This window comes from Dromaius novaehollandiae, chromosome 12 (genome assembly GCF_036370855.1).
Source record: "Dromaius novaehollandiae isolate bDroNov1 chromosome 12, bDroNov1.hap1, whole genome shotgun sequence".
Lineage (NCBI taxonomy): Eukaryota > Metazoa > Chordata > Aves > Casuariiformes > Dromaiidae > Dromaius > Dromaius novaehollandiae.
The window spans coordinates 6,752,972-6,777,262 of record NC_088109.1 but is presented as its reverse complement, the minus strand read 5'-3'; the positions used below and the strand labels follow the sequence as shown (position 1 = coordinate 6,777,262).

At 35.9% G+C, this 24,291-nt stretch overlaps 1 protein-coding gene across 6 annotated transcripts in view; it reads right to left on the bottom strand.

The window, feature by feature from the left end:
- The window catches only part of ATG7 (autophagy related 7), a 131,442-nt gene that overhangs the window by 69,673 nt on the left and 37,478 nt on the right, over nucleotides 1–24,291 (bottom strand). For 5 of the 6 annotated variants that reach the window (XM_064518830.1, XM_064518827.1, XM_026102527.2 and 2 more), the window contains exons 17-18: nucleotides 23,152–23,232; nucleotides 4,682–4,804 (exon numbers count right to left, since the gene is read on the bottom strand). In XM_064518830.1, coding sequence (XP_064374900.1) covers nucleotides 4,682–4,804; nucleotides 23,152–23,232 — 204 coding nt within the window. The remainder of the gene's footprint in view (nucleotides 1–4,681; nucleotides 4,805–23,151; nucleotides 23,233–24,291) is intronic. The other variant, XM_026102528.2, reaches the window with a different exon arrangement.

Sequence of the window (24,291 nt, the reverse complement as noted above, 5' to 3'; positions counted from 1 at the left end):
TTAAGTTTCTGTACTGCTGCAAACTGGATGTAGCCACAACAGTCTTGTATAGAAATTCAACTGTACATACAACAGAGAATCATTAATCAAAGTTAGTGAACTCCTGGAGCTTTCCACACCAGCAGAAAAACTATCTATCTACTTTGCAGGGATAAGCCTGGAGTATGTGACAAGTTGAACAGCAGGTTTCAGAGATGCACTGCGATATGCAAGCATCGCTGGGCAGCCCAGCCAAGTTCCGAACCAAAAGTGGTTCAGCTGGTTATCGTTCTGTCTTTAAATCAATGCCTCCTGTTTCTGATGAATAAGTCAAGGGATGCATAGGCTTTTTCTATTTTAAACCCAACTATTAAACTTAAATGCATGCTGAACACGTGTCAAGTTAACAAGTTCAAGTTAGGAGTAAGGAGACAAAGTGATCTGGAAAACAGAAATGCAATTTTTAAGGGAGCTTGGGCAGCTCCCAAAGTGAACTGTCTCCAGTGGAAACAAGGTCTAAGTGCTGATGTGGGAGTTTCCCACAGCTTCTATTGGCCTTCAAAGCCCTGTGTGTCATCAGAGTCTCTTGACGAAATCGTACATAAATATCTAACTGCTATTAAAAAAAAAAAGTTCCACAGTATCTAAATTAAGGCCAGATGTGGAAAAAGCAGATGCCAGAAGTTTACTGTCATGTCAAGACACTACAAAAACCACTTGCTAATTTTATTATTTACTTTACTGAGTAAATTGTCATACTAATGAAGTCATATAAAAGGTTTATAATATCCTAATGTATCTCATGTTAAAGAAGTAGGCGTTCTATTGCCCCAAACTCCTGCAATTAGTATGAAATCTGAATCATAAAGTAAATCTATGTTATGATTCATACTCCTGTTGCATACTAAAGGAATATATTCTTATCAGTCATTTTAAAAAGGTACAGTAAAGTCTTTCAACATGGTATTAATACTTAGGTCCATAGTACTGAAAGAGAATATTGAACAACACAAGTTAAAAAGATAATATAGTTAGCAAATGGAAGGTCTTGCATATCTTACTGCAAATTGTATACTTTAGCTTGGCCAAATACAGATCTATGCTCAGCATGTAGGGAAGGTAATGTTTTCATGAAAACTAAATGCCATACAAAAATGTTTTGCTTAATTTGGTTGGCCTCTTAGGACACATGCATGTTCTATCTAGAATATCTCTGAATACCTCAAAACTTAGAAGCAAGTTCTTAAAATTAGTTTTGTATATAGCTCAGTAAGGACTGAAGGACTGCGTATATTCATATACACATTATGAGAGCAGCTAAACACTTGCTTAGGAGAATTAAAGAAAGAATTCAAGTAAGTAGGTGATTTAACTCATGCTTCAGTATATTGCATAGTTCAAGTCTTCTGATCATAAACTGAGGAAATCATTCAATTAAGTGCTCTTAAGCAGTCAAAATTTTAAAACAGATCCTGTTTAAAAGATGACAAGATTGGATATATTTCCCTGGTTTATTAACCTAAAGTAAGCAACAAATCATTTGATTGTAACAGTGATTTTGCATATGAAACTACAACACAATTATGGATTCACTGCAGCAAATTTAAGGTTGGATGATACTTAACTTTAAAAGTTTATTTTCGTTGTGTTGGAATGATGGCAACAGTCAAATTTCACTGGATAGGAAGGAAGATCTTCAGCTTTAGAAGTCATTTTTATGGTCTCCAAACCCAATTATTATCTACTGTACAAAATCTCTTTGAAGAGAGTGAATGCTGAAAGGCAAGCTATATTCTCAACAGAACAACCATACCTTCTAATTAGCAAAATAGGCCATGCAGGTCTTATGAAACGTCTCTCACCTAAAGATTAAAAACCAAAATGCATACTACATCGACTACTAGTAGTAGACTACTACATTGTCTACTATAAAATATATGGGAATTTTTAACTACTCTTGCTGCAGTCTTTAGCATGTCATGTGTCAAGAATACTTTAAATCAACCTAAAGAGCTCTGATCTTGAGCTTAACAACTCAATTATGTATAAATTTTAGAGAACACATTTTGCCAAGAGCAGCTCAAAAGTAGCTGGACTCCTCAAAAGCCGTTCGGCAATCTTCAAATGCAGCAATATAAATTGCACCAACTGCATGGTATAAGAAAACCGACCTCAAAATACAAGAGCAATTCAATAGAAAAGGTACTATAAGCACTCCTTTGTGCACCTAACCTGGGGCAGTTTTAAAAAATGTTATGTACTGAGGAGGACAAAAAAAGCCTCTTTATTTTTCAGAGTCAACAGTGTTAACGAAAGAGTAAAGTCTTTTAACTCTAAGAAACCAAGCAAGCAAGCTCCAGCTTCTGCAAATCACCTGCCTGTTGGACCTTACCATTCGTTAATACGACTTAATCAAGACTACGGAGATAGCTAACTTGGGTAAATCAGATGAGTTCTTAGAAAAATACAGTAATGCTACAGGAAAGTAATCTAGAAAACTCGCTAGTTCTATGGAGGTTGGGCTAACTAGAATGCATATTTGCAGCCTTGCAAATACTTCGTATGTCACTGTTTTAGTCATGAACAACAATTATCTGTGAGCTACGTAACAGCTTTTCTGCCAGGAAAATCTGCGTACCTGTGATAATATCGGATTTAATGAAAATAAACTTAATAAAAATTGAAGCTAGTACTGTGAGTAACTCCACCAAAAATTAGAGATGTAAATGAAAGATAGTCGTCTTTGCTAAGTCTGAATCACTCTGAGACAATGCACTTATTTTTCCCTTGTGCAAAATTTTTCTTTAAAAAAAAAAAAAAGGAAAAAGTTTCTTCTCTATGAAAATATTTTAGCTTGATTTAATTATCATGATACAGTTTCCTATTCCTGTGAAAACTTTCATCCCAACTTCTTGTTTCCTGTGTATCTAAAATTATTATGTAAGTGTGGAATAAAATATTAATACCATTTTATTTTATATATCAAGTATATGAGAAAAAGTGAAAATATCCTATATTGTGAGGAATCAACATTCTGTTGGCCAGTTTTCTAATTCTATCAAAAAAAGTTATTATTTTTACAGAGAACTACTCAGTTTTTTGTTTCTATGAGCAATGACTTCACTGCACAAACCTGACTATTGAACCTACCCTTCTGCTAGCATTTTTTAAAGCACACTGATTCTATATTTTATGCTAAACTTTGAACCATAGCAAGTTACAGTAAACTGTACCAGACTCTAAAATTGTAGAACTTCACAAATAAACAGAAGAAATTCATGAACTAATATCTGCAAAATAATAGACTGCTAACTAGGGAAGTTTTAATTTCTTTAAATGCTGTTGTTAGCAGACTAAAGAGTTCTGAGCAGCCTAGAAGTCATTTAGGTATCACAATTAGATTACGTTTGCTTTTTTTGCTGATGAGTAGAAGTTGGTAAAGGGTATTTGTTTTGCTTTGTTGGATCACTCTCATAAATACAAAGTTCTTCTAGGTATCACCAGGCTGATTTAAGAATGCAACAGATTAATTTTACAGTTTAGTATCTCCAGCATCTGCTCCAATTATTTTAAAAGGTTGAAACATGAAGCAGAGAACGAAGTCATCATTATCCCAACAAACATTGTTAGCAAAGCTGTTGAGCCATTTCCAGCTGAAAAAACAGCTAAACCATTTACACAGGCTACAATAACTGAATAATCACTTCTTAAAGCCAACTCTAGAAACATCCATTCAACACTACTGCACTACGACGTAAAATTGTGTTACAGATGTGGAACAATATAGACATTTACGGAGTGGGTAAGATTACAAATCGTTATTAAAACACAACAGTAGGACAGATACCTGGTTCATTTTAGATCGGACAGACTCAATAGCACAACTCTTCAGCCAAGGTATTTCCCATGAGAACAAAACATACCCCTATTTTATTTTGCGTTAAGACTTCTGTCACTAGACCAATAAACAGCATCATAATTACATGTTAGACTGACCTAAAATGATAAATGATTTCCTTACACCAGATAATGCAAGTAGCTTGTTTTCTTTAAAAGAAATACTTGAAGACTCAGATATAAAAAAAAATACAATTAAATTTTTTCTAGGAGTATGCCTAATCTACAGTCAAAATCAGTAGCAAAACCTGTCTAAGAACCTGTATGAATACTCTGGTCATTAGCCCATACTGTACTCTGTGCTGCCACCTAATATCAGTACTCGAATACAGTAGCTTGAAGCTTGCCTGGTAACACTTGCACAAACTGCAGTTTTACACATATTACCTAACACTACAAAAGACAACAGACAGGAACTTCACTTGAAATAAATTTAGAACTGTGCAGCAACAACTGTCACTTAAAATATTTCTGTAATTTCACAAAATGTGACAACCGGAAAAAAAAAATACACATTTCCAACTGATTGTCAACATGCATAAAAGACTGTATATCATATACTTGTAAAAGAGAATGTTCTCTCACATTCAATATTATTTCTTATTCTCTAACAGTAAGAGGACCTCTCTTATCTCACTGTATGAAATATGCATGTGGCTCATGTAAATTATCCTGTAATCAAACACCCACTGCTCAATTCTACCAGTGCTCAATTTATTCCCACAGTTATGAAGCTGAATATAAAATCAAGACACCCTTCACTACCACGTGTTTAGTCTTTAGCACCCAAAGTGTATTTTCTTACCTCAGCAGCCTGGGTCTCCTGGTGTAATAAAGTTAGACCCGTCAAATCTTCTAAGAAGGAATGTGAGGAATTAAAAACTTTAGCTAGGAAATTAAACCCGTCTCGTTCATATTGGTCAAGGACCTGCCAAAAAAAAAAAAAAAAGAAAAAAAAAAAAAAAAAACAGAAAAGGATTTAAAACAATCTGCTGTCCATAATGTGATTCCTCATCATATTTATCTCATGAAAGGACAATCTTTGTAAACACTCAGAAAATTATTGCTTATTGTAAACATGAGAAAATCACAGGAGAAAGACTGATCATTTTCCCTACCTCAATTTCTAAAGGAGGAAGGTAGAGGTAAGAGGGAAGGAAAACGAGGTTTAAGATTTCCTGGTTTAAACATCCTTTTAAGCTTATAAAAGCTCAGAAGATAAGGCAGTAAGAAAAACAGTTGCAAAGTCATGAAAAGAGGATTTATGAGCTCCACAAAACACAGCAGAAGACTTTGTTTCAGGGTATCAGTTAAGGGAAAGGACAATGCTGGAACAGACCAAGGAATTTTCCAACCAAGTGGCCAAGTCTGACATCCTCCCAGTCCCCAAAGATTCATAGCTCTGGGACTATTATATCTTAAAGCCCTCAGTGTATTCCTCTACTCTAATTTGCCCAGTTCACCTTTTATTTTAATAATCTTATAAACTCCTACAGGAATTGTGAGGAAGGTTTTAGCCTATACTTTGAGCCCTCTCCCCAACAACACAACCCTGAAGAATTTCATTCCATGCAGCCCTAGCTTATATGACTGTTCTGCAGGCTGATTTCAACCAAGCTTGATGGAGATTGAGGAAACAAAGGATAAATGTCGAAGATGAGCAAGATTTTATGAGTTTTGTGAAAGCAGGTAGCAAGATAAAGGAAGGAATCTGGCAGTCCACAAACTAACTTTTCCTATAGGAATTCATGTAACTGAAGGGGACGCGTGCATTCAGTTTTGCAGATGAAATGGCTGCTGTTTTTTAGAATGATCCTTTTCTGAAAGCCAGCCTCTGAAAATGCCCCGTCCAGATGAGGATTTGATGCTATGCTCCACACCATATATTCCTGTATATTTAAACTCTGTGCATATCTTAAGTGCTTGCACTAATCTCTCCTTACATTAAATTTTGCAAGCAAAACTTTTCAGAAACACATCCTCTACAGACAGCAAAGTATAGCTGTTCTGGAGAAAACCTCCAGAATAAGCTCAACACTTACTAGAAACCAGAGAACCCACAAACAACTCCATCTCTAGAACCGCCCAGCCACAGGAAAAGCTTCAGAATCTGTCTTTTAAGCATCAAAATTAGCCAATGAGATACAGCTCCAGGACTCCTGTGCTAAAGAAATAACTGATTTTTGATGCCTTGATGCATAAACTGCAGTATTGTGCCCATCTGTGTCTTCTTATAGCTTATCTGTGCAAATTATATGCATTATGTTCTTTTCTCACTTGGTATAGCTCCTGCAGCACAATTCTAAACAGAACACCAAGCACTTTCTTGTAAACAGTTTAGCACTGCAGAAGGTGGACACAACCATTTTTTCACAGTACACATCCCATTTTTATTATTTTTAGAGAGAAGAAGTATGGGGAACTTGTAGGGCTTAGGTACTAAACATATCCACACCTTCTGGAAGCAAAAGCAGTCTTCCCTGCAACCAGGAGCCTTCATTCCCTCCAGGGGGAAGGGGGGGACAGAAGCTGGAAGCCCTGCAGTTTGTTCTATCACTGAGGAAGGGATTCAATTAAGTGAGCTTCATTCCAATCTTTCAAAAACAAACTAGCAAAAAAGCAATACCTCCCTCCCCCAAACCATCCGTTCACCATCCTTCAGACAATGGGGGTCAGGGGGGAGAAGACAATTGTTTCACCATGAATTCCATCTAACTCAACCAAAATCACAACTTACTCTCAACAACTTCACTCTATCTGAGTTTCACCGCTCCTAAAGGACTCAGAAAATCCTTGCTTTGCTAAATTTCAAAACCATGGTAACTTGCACAGCCCATCAGCATTCCTCAGGAAAATATGTCCAGTGAGCTTTTACACTCAGTCCAGCAGCACTTCCAGCTTGCCTCAACAAATTAACATTTAGCTGACAGAACTAAGTTCACTGGTGAAGCACGCTGCAATCTTCAGTCAAATCCTAACACAAAATGCTCTTTTAGCAGGAAAACTATCTACTGTATATTAAAAAAAACAATAGGAATGACTGAAACATAATTATAAAGAGGAAGAAGCCAGATGCAAAATAAACAGTTAAGCAGTTCCGGATATGTCACTTTCAGAACTGAACTAAAATGGTAATCTTAAAGCACTGCCACCGACAGCATTTTAAAAATTTAAAGAATTCAAGTGTCTATGACAAACATTTGGCATGCTCTTAACCATGTTTTATACTAAAACAAAACAAAGCCCCAAAACAAAAAACCACAAAAAACAACAAAAGCACTTCACGTTCTCTTAGAAAATCTAGAGAAATTGTTTCTAATACTCTAAACAGTGCAAAGGGTTGTATATTTCCACAAAAACACATAAATGTAATCTGAGACTAAAGGAAAAAAAAAAAACCCTGCTTAGGAGCATTTCTTAGGTTTGGGGGGTGGGGGGTAAGGAAGGGGGGGCAATTATTTATTCCTGAGATAAATTCGTCAAGAAAAGCTAAGCTAACTGCTCACAATGCATAAGCGGAGTATTGGAAAACTCCATTTGAGAGGTGTTCTCTTAATATTACACAGCATATATGCTGCAAGATATTTTCAAAGTGCACTGAGGATATTTATATATATATTAAAAGCTATTCTGTGTTCCTAAATTCTATTAAAAAAAAAATCAAACAGATGTGCAGAAGTTTCTCTCATCTGGCTCTTTGTGAAATGCTGTATACAGAAATCAGCTTAGAAACTTGGATTATGTTCAGAGCCCTGCCTGTATACAATCTGGAAAGCTATCAGCATCATCAAACGTGTTGCTATTACTTTAATTTGTTGGAACCACAATATAGAACTTATGAGACATCATTTTAATGATGTAGGCCAGACTACAGTTCATGGTATTTAAAACAATATACAGCCCACAAGCAATGAAACTGTAACCTCATACTGAAACATTAGAGTTTATCAAAGAAATGCAGGGACAACAACAGCAAAACAGGTTTGGTCCCTTCCCAGACCTAAACATTGCAAAAAGAGATATGGTACCTTGGGATATTCAAATATTATAAACGGGGCTTGGAGCAGAGAGCAACCTCACAATATACAACTGAATATCAAACAGCATTTAAACAAAATTAACAGCAGTTAATTTTGATATTAGCAGTAGCTTGGAAACATCAAATACATACGTATTACTTTTCCTCATATGCTCATCCCTCAACTTGCCTAGAATTACACCACTACCCTCATTTTCTCTCTGCCAGGTTACTGTTCTCATCTGTTGTTTTCCATGCATTTGTAGGCAGCTAAGAATGCCATGATCCTCATTTCCAAAGAGCGGAGGCACAGGACTGAAGTGAAAATTTCTCGGTGCTGCTTCCTCAGGCAGCATGTTACTTGGGTCTGCTGGAGTCCTCTGCACAAACTGCCCTGGTTTATGTCAAAGATGTGTTTAACCTTTTTATATTCCCCCTAGAGCTATTAATGAATGCTTATGCCTGCACTACCTGTACTCACACAAAGCAGACTGCATGTCTACACTGACAGTTAAACTGTCTAGTGTTAGTTTTGGAGGAGTTCTTCACCTGTAATAATTTTATTTTTCAATCCAAATGCCCCTCTGGATTAGCACAGAAGAGACCAGGAAGTTCTCATTAAGTGCCTTCTAAAATATATGTTAGCAAAATGTTAATATTAATAAAATAAGGTATGTTAAACCACAGAACAGTAAGTTGAGGGTGTATTATTTTTGGATCTAATAAACTGTCATCATTCTTTTAATTTGTGCAGGAGTGATACATGTTAATGCGACCAAATCTGCTATTACTATGGAAAGATTTGAAAGTTTATTTTCCCCTTGTGGAAACTCCGTCATGTCATATCGCTAGACTTTCCATGGCATTACAATGGCAAATTTGGATCAGGATATACCATAGAGAGACAGTATCTTCAAACAAACGAACAAACAAACTAAACCTGAAGTATGACAATACAGAATATTTTTCTTGTATTAGGACGCTCAGAAGCCTGAAAAACGTTATTAAAAAGTATACTTGCTGTTAGCTATTTTAATAATGTGAACGGCCTGCTGGTTAGAAGTATCTGCTGATGAGTTTTAAAACAAAAATTCCAGGCACGTGGCCCAGAGAACAGCGTATCAGGGAACCAAAGAATGACCTGGCAGCATCACTCAGTTTGCTACCTAAGCAGTGACAGTACCATTAAAGATAATGTTGAATGACAGTGTACTCTGTAAAAGAAAAGTCACCAGAAGAAAAATAAGTTACCTGACATTAGCAATAACCCCATGCACCAGTACAGGCTGGGGGCCATCCAGCTGGAGAGCAGCTTTGCAGAGAAGGATCTGGGAGTCCTGGCGGACAACAAGCTGCAGACGGGCCCAGCAATGCGCCCTCGTGGCAAAAAAGGGCGACGGTAGCCGGGGCGGCATCAGGGAGAGCAGGGCCAGCAGGCCGCGGGAGGCGATCCTTCCCCTCTGCTCAGCCCCGGTGAGGCTGCGTCTGCAGTGCTGGCTCCAGTGCTGGGCTCCCCGGTACTGTTGCAGCGAGTCCAGCAAAGGGCCACAAAGATGATAACGGGACTGGAGCATCTCGGATACAAGCAGAAGCTGAGAGCACCAGCGGTTTTTAGCCCAGATAAGAGAAGGCTTAGGGTGGATCCTATCAGTGTATATAAATATCTGATGGGAAGGTGTCAAGAGGACGGGACCAGACTCTTCTCAGTGGTGCCCAGGGACTGGAAGCGAGGCAATGGGCACAAACCAAAACAGGGGAAATTCTGGCTGAACACAGAAAAACTCTTCGTCACTGCGAGGATAGTTGAACACTGGAGCAGGTTGCCCAGAGAAGCTGTGGAGGCTCCAAACTTGGAGATATTCAAAACCTGCCTGGACACAGTCCTGAGCAACCTGCTCTAGGTCACCCTGCTTGTGCAGCGGGGTTGGATCCAATGATCTCCAGAGGTCCCTTCTAACCCCAACTATTCTATGATTCTGTGATTGTAATTCTTTTGCTAGGAATCAGACTGATTTCAAACACTGAAGGGCCTTCTTCCAAATAAAGTTTCCTCTTACATAGGTTGTAATTGAAACTTGACATTTCATCAACTTTGGGGACTTTATTTCCCAATTCAGGCAATTAACACTTTAGAGTAAAACTCTACAGAAGGAGAATAGCATTAACATGTCTATGCTTTACTATATAGATTCAATGACAGCTGCCCTCTGATGTATATAACATGGCATACGTTTGTTCAGTAGCCACTGAACATACTTGAAAAAGAAGAAAGAATGAGGCAAAATAAAACTCATCTGAAACTGCAGTGTCAGGAGACCACACACACATACTCTTCAGGTCATCAGGAATAAAGCCAGTCTAGACATCAAGTAGCCACAAAATAACTCTAAAAATGTTTCCAGATTTAATAAGTGCTCAATTTGTTGCTATGTGGAAAGGAAATTCTCTCCTATTTAATCATGTCCAGCAGAGTCTAAAGTCCCACGCTTGCCATTAGCTTGCTTTTTAAGTTCTTAACAATCATCTTTGCTGCTAACACCATATCTGGTGCCCACTGTGATCATTCTGAAAAGCAGCTTTTCAGGTGGACAAATACATGTGAGGTGTTATGATTTTTTATTACTATTATTATTTTTAATCTCAAATTAATTACTGTATAATCAGAGACCTAAAAAGTCCCTTGTGAACTTCTTTGGGGAAGAAATGTGTCACTGTCCAGCCACTGATAGCGACGTGTCACTATGAAGCAATTAATTTTCTCAAGCAGAAAAAACAGCAAAGTAGCAACAAAATGTACCAGAGGGATATAATTCTTCCGTCCAGCAAGGCAAGCTGGAGAAGTGCAGATTTATTAAGGAATTTTTATCTTTTTCTCACTTGCCGGTCACTTTTCAGAGCTTAGAGGGAGAATCAGAAAGTAGCATACTTTGTGATGCGTGTCTGTTACAAACACTGCCGTGACAGTTCACTTCATTTTAAAACCACACTCTTTCTGGACAAACTTGTAAACCTCTCAGGTTGACGCTATATTCTTGGTTGCAGTCTCCATTTTACAGAGCCAGGGCTACAAAACATTTCTTCACACGATGGCATTTAAATACAACGAAGAACTCTGTGGATACACATTATCACAACAGGGACAAATTAAAGCATTACTAAAGCCTTTTGGGTAAATGATAAACAGCAACTCATTTTATTAGCAAACTTTTTTGTTTTAGCCTGTTTACTAAAGAGAAAAACTGAATTTCATGGAAAGAGAATAAAATAGAAGGCTTAGTGTAAAAGACCGTGTTTGAAATAAGAAACACATGTACAGCCTTGGTGTTATATCCTTTCTAATACCATGCTCTACCATGAATTTTTAGATAGAAAGATACTCAAAAAGAGCATCTGTCTCCAGGATCACATTAGAGCATAAAAGTGACTACATGGTTAAGTAAAAATACTAACTCCTAATCTCAACAACCTGGCCACTGATTTAAAATTGACTCAAATTTTATTACACATTTCTATTATATATATATTTTTTAATTTTTACTATTACTTACTTTTTTTTTTTTTTTTTTTTTTTTTTTAAGTGATTAGTATCTATGGAGCTTGAATTGACGGTGTTTACTTCTCAGGAAGAAATCAAATACCAGATTAGTGCTTCTGGATTTATTTTTTATACTAAATAAGATATATGGGTAGCTTACTTCCAAAAACCATATGGGTACTGTGTTTCGGTAAAAAATTTGTACTACACTGTACTTGGCTTTCAACACTTTCCACTCAAAAAAATGACACCCCCTCAAACTACAGCGGAGACAGCTACTTCACTAAATATTTTAAAGTAAGAATACCTCACAGAATTTAATGTTCCACTTAGAAAATGTACATACCCATCTATATTTTGCACACTGACAGCTACGTACTTATCACAGATGCTGTAGAATGAAAACAACTATAAGTGTTACTGTGCTAAAGAGACATTTCAGTTTCAACAACTGCTGATCACTTCAGAAAGACATGTAAAAGCCTTGCCAGTTAAACTCTTCAGAGCTCTAGGTACCTGTCAGGGCAACGAAAAGTTTCGTGAAAGACTACAATACCCTCAAGAATCCTCCTAAGTGAGAAGAGAAGTAAGATGAAGCACTTGATGCAGAGGTCTCCAACCTACCTAACTGCATAGGCAGCACTGCTAACTTTCAAAACTTTAGCATCAGACCCATAACTGTTTTCTTTCTAAAATCCTCATCTCCTAGACTCTTGTCATTTCATGAGTTTCTAAATTATTATTGCCATTTGGCCCTAAAAATTTGCAGAGAAAAGGCTGATAAGGTAATCCTGCAATATATCTATCAGGAAGGTTCATTTTTGTTGCAGTCTTTCTGAGGATAATGTCCTGATTTTTGAGGGACTCAGACTCATGATATGGGAACAGTAAAGACCGACAATGTTACAGGAGCACAAAGATGGCTCTAAAAACACTTCACCTTTAGAGGTTACACAGTATTATCTTAACAGGTGTATGAACAGTCATCCACACTTGCACATCCATACATGACTTCTTTGTTCTTAAAACTTAAAGCTCAGAAGAAGACATATTACAGAAGCAAGCTGAAGAGGGCTATCCTGAAAAACTCAGGTTATAAACCAAAGCCAAAAATGGCATCATTTTTAACTAACATCCAAGTAACTACAACACCCTCTGCAAACATGGTTTTCTCCTTCCTTTCCCATAACTAGTTTTAAAATGAAAGCAAATGAGTACAAAACCATCCTAATACAATTGCAATTCTATGCTGAAAATTCACCTAAGAGATTGCTGTTTTAACTTAGAGTTGAACGTGTTTTGTCTGTTGCTACTACCTACACAAATTAGCTTTTAATGGTGGCTGACAGAAAACGGAGTATTAAGTTACTGAAGAATAGGCCCTGAAAGGTCTTGACAAGATTTTTTTAACCAAGTTTCTTCTTTAGAGGAATAGAGAGTAGGAAAGCAGAGTTCTTAGAAATGTCATAGGCCTCAGTCAAAGCGTGGCCCTGTCTACCTGAAGTTCTCTGGACCCGCATGCCTTCTGAACCCTTTTGAAATAGTCCTGACACCTTTTATATATACATAACCTTTTTCATGACATCACTCAATAGACTAACAATACAAACAGATGAAAATGACTACATTTTTATTTTAACTACTCTTTCCTTCTTAAAATATTTCTTACAAATTATTTTAAACATAATGGTGCCTTCAGATTACAGTTGATATGAGGCCTTTCTCGTGGACGGTGTACACATTAAGGCATTCCCTGCCTGGAGGCATTAGTAAATAGAAATGAAAAGAAAGAAAGTGTCAGAGAGTAGAATATAAATATTTCCATTTTACAGACGGAGAACAGAGGGAGAGAAGAGTTTTCAAGTAGACAATATCATTAGATCATCTGTCCTGACCTCTTTTAATACATGGCTATATCCTTCAGTCACCTAATAGCCATCTCTCACTTGCTCCGTATTTTACAACTGATGGATATTTACAACTTTATTTATCCCCATCCTGTTTCCTGTCCAAAATTTACGCTGCACTGATTAGCTCATCAGCAGTTACAACATTTTTGGCTCAAGTTCATATTGACATTAGTCACTGTCTAGTGTACAGCAACTGCAAAAAGCCTTTCTTTTTCCCCAGTCATATCTGAAGTATTGATGATCTGTTTGATGATCAATATGCTCAAATATTATTGATTTCTGTTACCTATACATAGGAAGAAATATCTATAGCAGAATTCTCATTTTTGCATTTACTAACAGTCCAGAAACACTATCCATTTTCCCTAGATGACTCCTGAAGCTGGGAGGAGACAAGGATACTTCCCCAAACACAACATTCATCTAATAAAATGCCTCTTCCCACTGAAAAGGAAGCTAGCTTATGCTGAACACAGTTTTGGCTCTCTACGCAATTTTATTAAGAATTAAGGAACAAAAAAGCCAGTGTTGACCGGGTACTGCATACAAAGTCATCTCCTTCCTCCAGCTCCCCCTGCCACCAAACAGTAAGGCATGATCTGTCAGAGACTAAGTACCTAAAACTATCACTACCTTAAACAGAAATTGTAGCTGTTCAGCAGCTCCCAAAACTAGGCCACTAGCTTAAAAATTCATATTTCACAAACTATTATGGAATAGAAGATTTTATTATCTGGATGTGTTACAATACCTATGCAAAACAGCACTGGGGGAATAACAGCGGTTCAACCAAACACACACACACATTTACTGGACTTCCGTTTCAGTCAGATTCTTAATGTCATTTTACCATCATTTTAAATTCGGTTTCTTTCATTCTTTCCCAATTTAAAAGAAAATAGAAGAATATGTGTTGGAAGCATAACTTTAACTTCTGTAAAGACACAGATTTAGGCAATCTTGTAAAAATGTAAATAATTTAATAAACTTAAACTGTGCAAATGCACATTTAGGCATGCTTAAAAACTAAAGAACAACTTCCCAATAAAGTGAGGGTCACAGAAAATAGTTATGGATGTAAACAGACTTCTGTCATTAATAATGAGAACAATGCAGAAAAATGTACAAGAAAAAAATTAAAAACAGTTAACAATAGGAAAGTATTAAAAATTATATGGGAAAAGATGTAATACTCACGCCATTAATTGCATGAGATTAAAATATATAATTGAAATACAAGTAAACTCTAAATCTTTTAAATATTACAATCTATATTTAAGTATAACTTAAATCTGAGATCATAATACATAATCTTGTTTGATCAGCAGTAAGATTAGAAAATAAATAAATAAATAAAGACCAGACTGACATTTTCACCCAATTCCAGGAGACAAATGTTGGAAGACTTAACCACAGAAGAGATGTGTATGAATATACATCCATTCTTTCTGCAAAGCATTTTCCCAATAAATTTTAAGAATCTGTAAAAGTAGAATTTTGGCCCAAATTGTCAAACACACACAGTGCTGTACTGTATAAACCTGAAGTACAAAGTATATCAAAATAATCAATGCAAAAGAGCACGACTACAACCTTGTGTATTTGAAAATTCTCATTCTTGTGATTTAGACTACAGTTTTCCTGTATGCTGGTCAATGTTTCACATCAGTTCAGTTTTTTATATACACTAACAATTGATAAGCACCACTCTTTGTGCATGATTGATATGAAGAAGTATTTTCTCCAACTTATTCCATTAAATATGGCAACATATTACAGGATTTTCACAATAGTCACTAATATTAAAAATAATATATGTTCCAGCTGGGAACATGTGGGCTCTTTTTACTTAAAAAGTGATTCCTTAGTTACAAATATAAAAAACAGGCAGAAATGGCAGATACATTGAAGCATACTGTGTCCATATTTTCTTTGATAGACATGCACTGAACCCTTGGTATAAGTGAAGAATAAATAAAGGAATAGAAGGCATAGGTTTCAAGTATGCAAAAACCTTATGGAAATAAAAAGAACAATTACAAATTATTCACACTGAACAAAATGAATAACTGACCTTTTGCATTGCAGAAAGAAATCTATAGAATTATTCAAACAATTTCTTCTATATTTGACAATGGTAAGAGAATCAGCACTACCACAACTTCATCACTACACAGTGTATGTTCCTAGTTTACATGTTCAGTATTCTCCAACTTTATTTTACGTATCTTATGAGTCATTCAGCAAGTATATATTTTAACTCAAAGGATTTTAGTTTAGTTGTGTTTTTAATGACTCAAAACGAATTCCGTAACAGCTTCACAGAGAGGTGACAGGACAACATTAAGATGCCACAAGAATAAATAATTTACAAGGTTATTCTGGACACAGTTAGAAACTGAAAAACATATCAACACCAGCAAACTGTGGTGTGCTATCTCTCCCCTACTGATTTATAGTCCTTTACTTTGTATTAATTTTCATTAAAATTTAATTGAATTGGAGAATGAAGAAAAATTGAAAACAACAACTTCCCCACACCCAAGACCCACAGAACTTAATGCAACAGAAATACAACATCGGGAATATGAATAAATTATTTTTAACAGGGGTGGGTTTCTTCTTCCCTTTAAAAATGGTATTTTAAAGTTACTTAGCTTTGGAAGAAAGACCCACCTTATTTCTGGTGCAGAAACTGTACTAGATGATTGTAGGAATTTCACTTAGATATTTCAATTAATCTTGTCTTTTCTTTTTGTTCATTATGCAGATTTCTATTCCAGACAAACTTCATAAACCATTCTCGCTCCCACTAACAGTTTCTTAGAAGGATCTCCTACATCCCTTTAAGATCATAGAACAATTACTGCAATGTATTTTGACTTTTAAATGCCACATAACAAGGACACTAGTTAACACCATGTGACCAGTCAGCAGAACCAGCTGCTTCTTGGACCAAAATCCAGGATTCTCTGCAACATGGCTTTGATTGTACTATGAGATGTATTACACTGCTACATCTGCAAAAATCAACGTGCCATTTCACTTAAGCATCAGGAAACAGTCAGCAAATTCACCAAATAAAAGAAAGACAGAATAACAAAACGGTCTGTTTTCTGCTCTGAAGGGCAAAAGCATGTTACTTATTACTAGAAAGGGATTCTTCATCTAGCAATTTTACTATTCCTAAACCAACAGTAATAACAATATGATTGCTGATTTTCTTAAGCAAAAGGAAGAAGGAAGGAGACAAGTTTCTCAGTTATATGTTCTCTCTCTGTTCTTTTTTCCTTCCTCCTCTCCCTCTCAAGGAAGCTTTGTCAGCATGATTAGCAGAGTTCTAGACTTCCACTGCAAAGAACAAAATACTGAAAAGCAGCTCCTAAATATATTTTTGCAGTAAACATTAGTTATCTTTTCCCTGGGACAACAAAGACAAGACCCCAAACCATAACAATTTTGGGAGGAAGGTTGTTTTGCTTTGTTATTTAACCCAGTTTTCTACGTCAAATTGCGTTTAAATTCCCTAAGATATCTAAGGGTTGCATGTGCCATCCAGGAAGAAAAACATTCTTCAGTGGTGAAGACAAACAGATTGGCCAGAATAAAGAAAATTATCTTCGCATAGGGGGCTGGGCAATGAAATCTGGTTTTGCTTACAAGAGATGCAACCCTCCACTTTTCAACATTTAAATACGGTTGCAAACACACACACTCAAAACAAAGATTTTGACACTGCAAATACAGCTGCTAGCCTCCCAGAGGTTAAGATACACTTATCCTGAAGTCAGAAGTTTTGCATATGCATCTTCCTCTCAGAGCCCAGAGCCCACAAACCTAAAACAAGTCCTAACCATGTGAAAAATTTTGAGGGGTGGTTTAGTCTCAAAAGACACCAAACAAGCTTTAGTTTTTCATAGACCATCTCAATTCTAAGTATCAGATCAGTATGCTAACATCATAAATGGAATAACGATGTCTTACAGATTCATAGTGGAGAAGCCCACTAGTTTCCTCTCCTTAAGAGAAATAATAATTAATAATAACAGCAACAAATTAACTCCTGCTGTAACTCCAACTAATTTACAACAGGAATTCATTTGTTTTTCAAATTGTAAGATTTTTAAATAGAGCAAGAGAAAGTAATCTAAACCAAAAAAAAGTGACAGGATAGTTTCCAGAACCAAAAGATATTTAAAAATTTTCTCCAACTAGAGTTTTATAATTTGAAATTTGTCTACTGAATTATTATATAATTTATTTTAGTTCAAGAAAACATAATGGAAACAATAAAGAGATGAAGCAGCCTTTTTACAGATACATTAAAAGGTAAAGTGAAGACAAAATAGAATGGCTTAAGAGCACTTGCTCATTAAAGACTTCTAGCATCACTATGTCTGGAAGAGGGGAGGAGAGGTCAAGGAAGACACTGCCAGCAGCAGTACTGGTTAAAGTTGTGGATTGTCTTCCTTGTGATGACTGAATTTTTAAACAATATGATTTTTCTTTACTACCATAAGATTAAAAAAAAAAAAAAAAGTTAAGTCCTCTCTCTTCTGTTGACGCTGGGAGGCTGTTTGCTGTCAACAGCTTGTGTTATCTATTAGATGTCAATAAACCTGCATCTCACAACCCTGAATAACCACAGTGCCAAACATTAACAGTTTCTAACTGCTATGATGTAGCCACAAAAGTGCTAACACGTGAGAATGTCAGCCTGGTTTCTGAATTTTGGAAAATTCCAAGATTTCAGATTAAACATAAAAATGTTTTACTTTTCCACATATTCATTCTGTTTATACCATTTACTGTGGAGCCTTCATGTGCAAGGCAGTTTATTTGGCATTGCTGTCTTCACTTAGGATTAGCACTACACTGTTTCCAATCATCACGATAGACTAAGCAAGGAGTAGGGAGACATAACTTCCCCACTGAACTACACATGCTTCATTATCACTTTTTATATATATATATATGTGTATATATATATATATATATATATATATATATATATAAAGGATATAGACAAGAAGCTCTCTACCACCTCATTATATTTCGAATTTTTTTTATTTTAAAATAAGTTCTCTAGTTCTCATCCATCCTGTCTGTATAGAAGCCTGCCCACCTTCCCCACTGCACAAACTACAAAAAGGAAAACCAAAAAACAAATACACTGCTGATTCTTCACCCTTGGTTCTATTCACAGAATAGGGTAATGTTCAAATTCAATGTTGTTTGTACATTTTTTGGGGGGTGCTTGACCACATCTGCCCTCCTCTAAGAAAATAAAATTCCAAGATAATGTTCACATTACAATTGCGATCTGTTTTTGTGTGGAATGTGGCATTCTCAGAATGCCTTACAGCTTCCCTCTGTTGGTATTCTTTTACTTGTGACAAACTACATTATATTTTGTTAATACCTGTCTTTATTATAAAAATTCAATATTTTTAAAATAGTTATACCGGGCATTATTCTTAAGAATGTGTGTCTTTCAGTCAACCAGCAGTAAAACCATCCTCATTACCATTAACTTTGAAAATATTTCTGTTTTTCCCATTGATTTTAAAATTCATATAGAGGGTAGAAAAGATGTCCTGGAGTTTTGAAAGTTATAGGTAAAATAATCCTGCCTCTTGCTCTCCCCAGTTATAATGACTTTTTCTTTGAGATTTTTCTTGAAGAAAAAAAAAAAAAGAGAGAGACAAATTTGTGTAAGTCACTTCTCAAAAAGTAATTCTGTATGCTACCTTAAGAATAATACAAATGTTACATTTAACTCAGTCTGCTGAATATATGCTCAGGTATATATACATGTGTTGAATGAAATCTAGCCCTACAAATGCAGAAGCTGCACTGTACATGGAAATGTCAAATGTTTGCATAGGCAAATTCAGGAAATAAGGAAATTTATAAGGAGCTCAATTACAGAGACAATGTTACAACACAGCTATAGAAATAATTCATTTTAAACATTCTTTTACATTTTCTCATTGTTCTTTCTTGAAGGAAAAACACTTCTCCCCAGTTCCTCCATCATTTCTGCAAGCTATACAACAATTAACTTTTATTTTAAAATAAGAGAAAGACCAAATCTTTTTTCCTCATAACTTATACACTTCTATTTAACACCAACATAATACTTGAATTAAGAAATACATCATATAGATTAAAAACAGTCTTGCTGGTCTTATGTTATTACTGGGAGAAAGCAAACATGAAAGCCCTTTCTGAATGCAGCTGTGGCAAATGTAAAGGGTCTTGCTAGAATCAAGATTAGAATCATCTCGACTGGCAATATTTGGAGAGGAAAAAATCAGTAAGTTACTGAAAAGTGCAGGTTACAATCATAAACCTGAACCATTTAAAGTAAAAATGCACGCAATGGAGTTAGCAGATGAGAATAATAAAAGCATTGTTATGCCTGCATGATGACAGATTTCAAAACTGAAACAGTCATAAATGACTTATGCAATACCGGCGCTCACTGAATACTGCAGCAAAAGTGTTTAATGTATTCCTGGGATGTTAAAAAGGGAAAAAATCTGTAATAGTAGGGAAATATCTTGACTCTAAACAGAAACGGTAACACAGTGGTTGGAATACCATCTCCAACTCTGATGTCTGGCCTTTCACGGAAAAGCAGTAAGATTGAAAAGCATTTAAAGGGAAGTGAATAATAACACTCAGTGGTTGAAAAGCTGACTTACATAGCTCAATTTTTCAGCATACTGAACAGAAAGTTGAGAAGGAACTTGAATATTAGTACAGATACTTATGATTTCTTTTTTTTTTTTTCCTTCTTATTTGGTAGTGGAGACAATCACGTGTCAGAACAATGTCAGGAGAGAAAGTAATGCACGTCTTCAAGGAAAATAAGATACCTTTCTGAAACATGAATTTAAATCCGAACTCTGGAGAAAATACAATCTGTAAGCTATATGTGAAAAAAGAGCAGATAGGTACATCCACCTTGGTTAGTAGCAATAATCTTTTCTGACATTAAATTCTGTGATTCTATGAGGTCTTCTGATTCACTCCATAATGCACAAAGATGAGCAACAAGAATTTTTTCATTACCCTCTAAAATATAAACACTAGCGATTTTGCATTATGATATATCAATATTATATGAAATATTATATTTAGCATTCATATTTCAAGGCTTTAGCCAGATGCCTACAAGGATCACGTATCAGCAGGATCCAGACCAATCTACTTTTCCATGGGATTATAATGCTTCTCACTAGGATATTGTAAGAGAATAGCCTTATTTTGCTCCCGGCTTTCCATAAAAGATGAACAGGATAAACAGAACCTTAATTAGTACAATACATAATAAGCCTACCATCTTTATTCTGTAAGAAATTCAGTTATTAAAAACAAATATCTATACTAAAGGACATTGGACTTTCCCTCCTCAGTAACAGAACAAGCCCTACATGGAAGAGAAAGTGCATGTTTAGAAGCGCTCCTCAGACCTGCTCCTAAACTGGCAGTGCAGTCATTAGGTCTGAAAAAGGGTACTTTCCTTTCTAGCACATACTTCTGTAGAACCCAGTAAAAGACAGAGGGGGAAATCATACAAGGGAAATTTGGCCTAGAATAAAAATAGATTGGTTTCCTGCTCTGACCATCCCAAAATTCCTGAACAACTGTCTGTGGGAAGCCTCTCTGGCATGCAGCTTGCTTAGGACAGTTCTGGGTAAGGAATAGCTGGCTGCTTGGATGTCTGGATTCTTCCGCTTCAAAAACAGAAAAATGAAGTCATGACTGCGAGACAAAAAGACATGGAATCTAATCTCTAAATGGGCAGATCGTCAGCAGCTTCTATCTCATCCAGCTCTACAGCTACATTTTTTTTCTTAATTCCTTTAAAATCTTAAAAGACTCCTTTTAAGAACTCAAGAATAGGAATGCTGAAAGATGAAAAAGAATAAGGTACAAGCAAATTCAGTTATAGTAGAAAAAGCACTTCTCTCCTGTGCTAGAAGTTTGACTCTAGAGCAAATTTGACATAAACCAGTGTGAAATTATGCTAAATTCTTGCATTAAAACCCGCCCCCAACATACAGCATACATCTAAAGTATAACTGGATTTGTCATCTCAAGGTATTAGCATCAGATTTCCAAATAATACAGGGTGACTGACATACTCTTATGCTAATAAACTGAATGTTAGCCAAGTAAACAAATGCTGTGTTTCTACTGGAAGGAAATACGTGCGCCAATGAAGCAACCTTTTCAGCACAAAAGTAACTGAATACTCAAACCACATGAAAAGTGATCTCTCTGGGAATAGCACAGCTGCTAAAATCCAAGTCAGTTTTTATTAAATCGTCAAGTCTGTTTGTGTAAAACAGGGCTCTTAAAATGACCACCAAGAGGAAATGACTTGCTAACAAAAAACTGGTATCTGCATTTAATTTATCTACATCAATGTATGTTTTTACATATCAGTATGTCCTGGATCAGAGAGATAATAAATAAATAAATAAAAGCTTATTCTAACAATTTAAATTCTTAGGCTCCACAATCATAAGGTAGAACTAATCAAGCTTTCCTTTTTTCATATATAGATTAATATTTTTTGAATCAGAACACTTCAGGTAATATAAATCAAACTTTTGGAAAAGATGAGAAAATAGTTGCTTTCAACTACTGCTGAGCTTTCAGCTATTCAAGAGTGTAGATACGTGCTTCTAAAATTAGCAGCAGTTTAGTTTAGTGCTTTAACTCTTGAGGAAAAAATGGACATAAAAATGTTATGTAAAATGTACCCAGACAGCCTAGTGAAGTCACAGAAATACTGTAACAGACGACCTTTTGCAAAATGTCTAAGTTCTCAAAAAAATGCAGAGTCCCTCAAGAGTTTTGGATAACTATTGGAAAGAGGAAGGATAAGTGCTGTGAAAAGAATCGAAAGAAATTCTTGCAATGAGTCCCCAGGTACATAAAACTTGACTGAATTAATGGCACACCCAAGCAGGCCAAATTATGAGTCAAACCTCAGAGTCTTCATATACCAAGATATCCCAGTCAAAACTTCTTGAACTTATACTACATGGCCATAGAAAACTTGCCAGAAAAACTTTTCAAGGCCACAATATGGGAAACCAGTCCAAGACTGCAGAAGAGGCCTCACGCAGACACATTAGCGGGCTGACCTAGTGCGCTGGCAAGACACAGCTCAGATCCCAGCAACAACTGTAAATCCATTAGGTGACTCAGGACTGTCAACACTAGCATCAAAATGAAAGTCTTTTCAATAAAGCAACATTACTGAAGCATTTTTTTTTTTTAAACACAATTCTTATACCCTATTTTGTACCATGAAACAGAAATCTGGACAACTTCATATATTTGTAAAGATACTCAGTTTAAAAGAGCTAACAAAAATACATTTACTCATCAGACATCAGAAATCACTTCTTAAACAGCTAAAACAACGCCAGTTTTACTCCTTTCTATAAAGCTAAAGGTATTTGTCAGTATTTTTACGATAAAAATTTTCAGTAATGTGTTGGCCCTAATCTCTGCTTGGTTTCTTCAGCTGTGAGCAAAGCGTTATGTGGAGATAGCATGCCATACATTGTACCAAAGAAATTCAGAAAACATCTAGATAAGGGTATGAAAAAAGAAGTTTAGCTGAAGCAAGAACATAAGACTGAATCAGACATAGGTCACATTCCAGGCCCTAAGGAAATGAGAGGAAAATGTCAAATGAAAAGCAGTCCTTGGCACCCCCAAGACTGCCCTACAGCAAGACCATTCTGTAAACAGAAATAAAGTACAGACAAACAGGGACTTACTTTGGGTGAACAGGCTGTGCACTTATCAAATGCCAGGCTGACTGGAAGAACATTATCAAATCTTGATAAAAAACCACGTATCTAGAAAGGGAAAAAGATTACAATATTATGTTGTAATTACAAAAAACTTATTTCCAAAATTCCAAATGAACTGGACAACATACATTCAGTAAAAAGATTTTAAAAAGCTGTAACTAGGGAAATACTGTTCTAATGCAGCAGCTATACTAAATTTACAGCTGTTATTTTGTACTAAATTTATATGCAAGAGAGTGCTGTTTTCTATATACAAATAATGGCAAAACCATCTAAATGCAGCACTGTTTAAAGATAGAGGCACAGCACCACCTGGAGTTTAAGTTTTTGATTGCAAAATTAAGTTTAAATAAAAGCTAATGGTATAAACAGTTAACACATTTTTTGTTTCCCACCTGTATTACAAACACCACAAAAATATAACTGTTGTGGATCCCTAAACTACATTGTTAATACACTACTGATGCAAAATTTTAAAATTCCAGACCATTGTTTCTGTTAAGAAGAATAGTTCTACAAACACTTTGGAGCAGGGTTTGATTATTTAGACTATGAACTCTTTGAAGCATTGATCCATCTTTTTTATTCTGCGCTTTACAGGGTTTACCACAATAAAGAGACCTCACTAAGAACAGATCTTAAGCAGTACTGCAATACAAATGACTAAATTAATATTGAAGTCTATTATGGAAAACACTTTCAACATGCACTCCACACATTTAATGCAGTACAAATGGTATAAACCTGGGAAGACAACAGCAATTTAAATGGTATTAATGCTATGGTATTTTAGCAGAATTACCAAGCCATAAACAACAATAAAATGCAAAAATGCAGTTATTCTCAAACAAAACCCAGCACCAGGAAAACAACAAAATCAAATCGTTCTGATTCCACATTTACAGTCTCTTCTGTTTAATAAATAAACACGAGTAGTCAAAAGACTTAATTATTGTGTGTGTGTGTGTGTGTGTGTGCGCGCGCGCATACACATGCATACATACACAGACGCACAGATACAAAATGCACCTCTTTCTTAACTATATGCTCTTTACATGGAAGAGGGACTGAGCGTAAAGGCCTTGATGGAATCAATGCCAGATT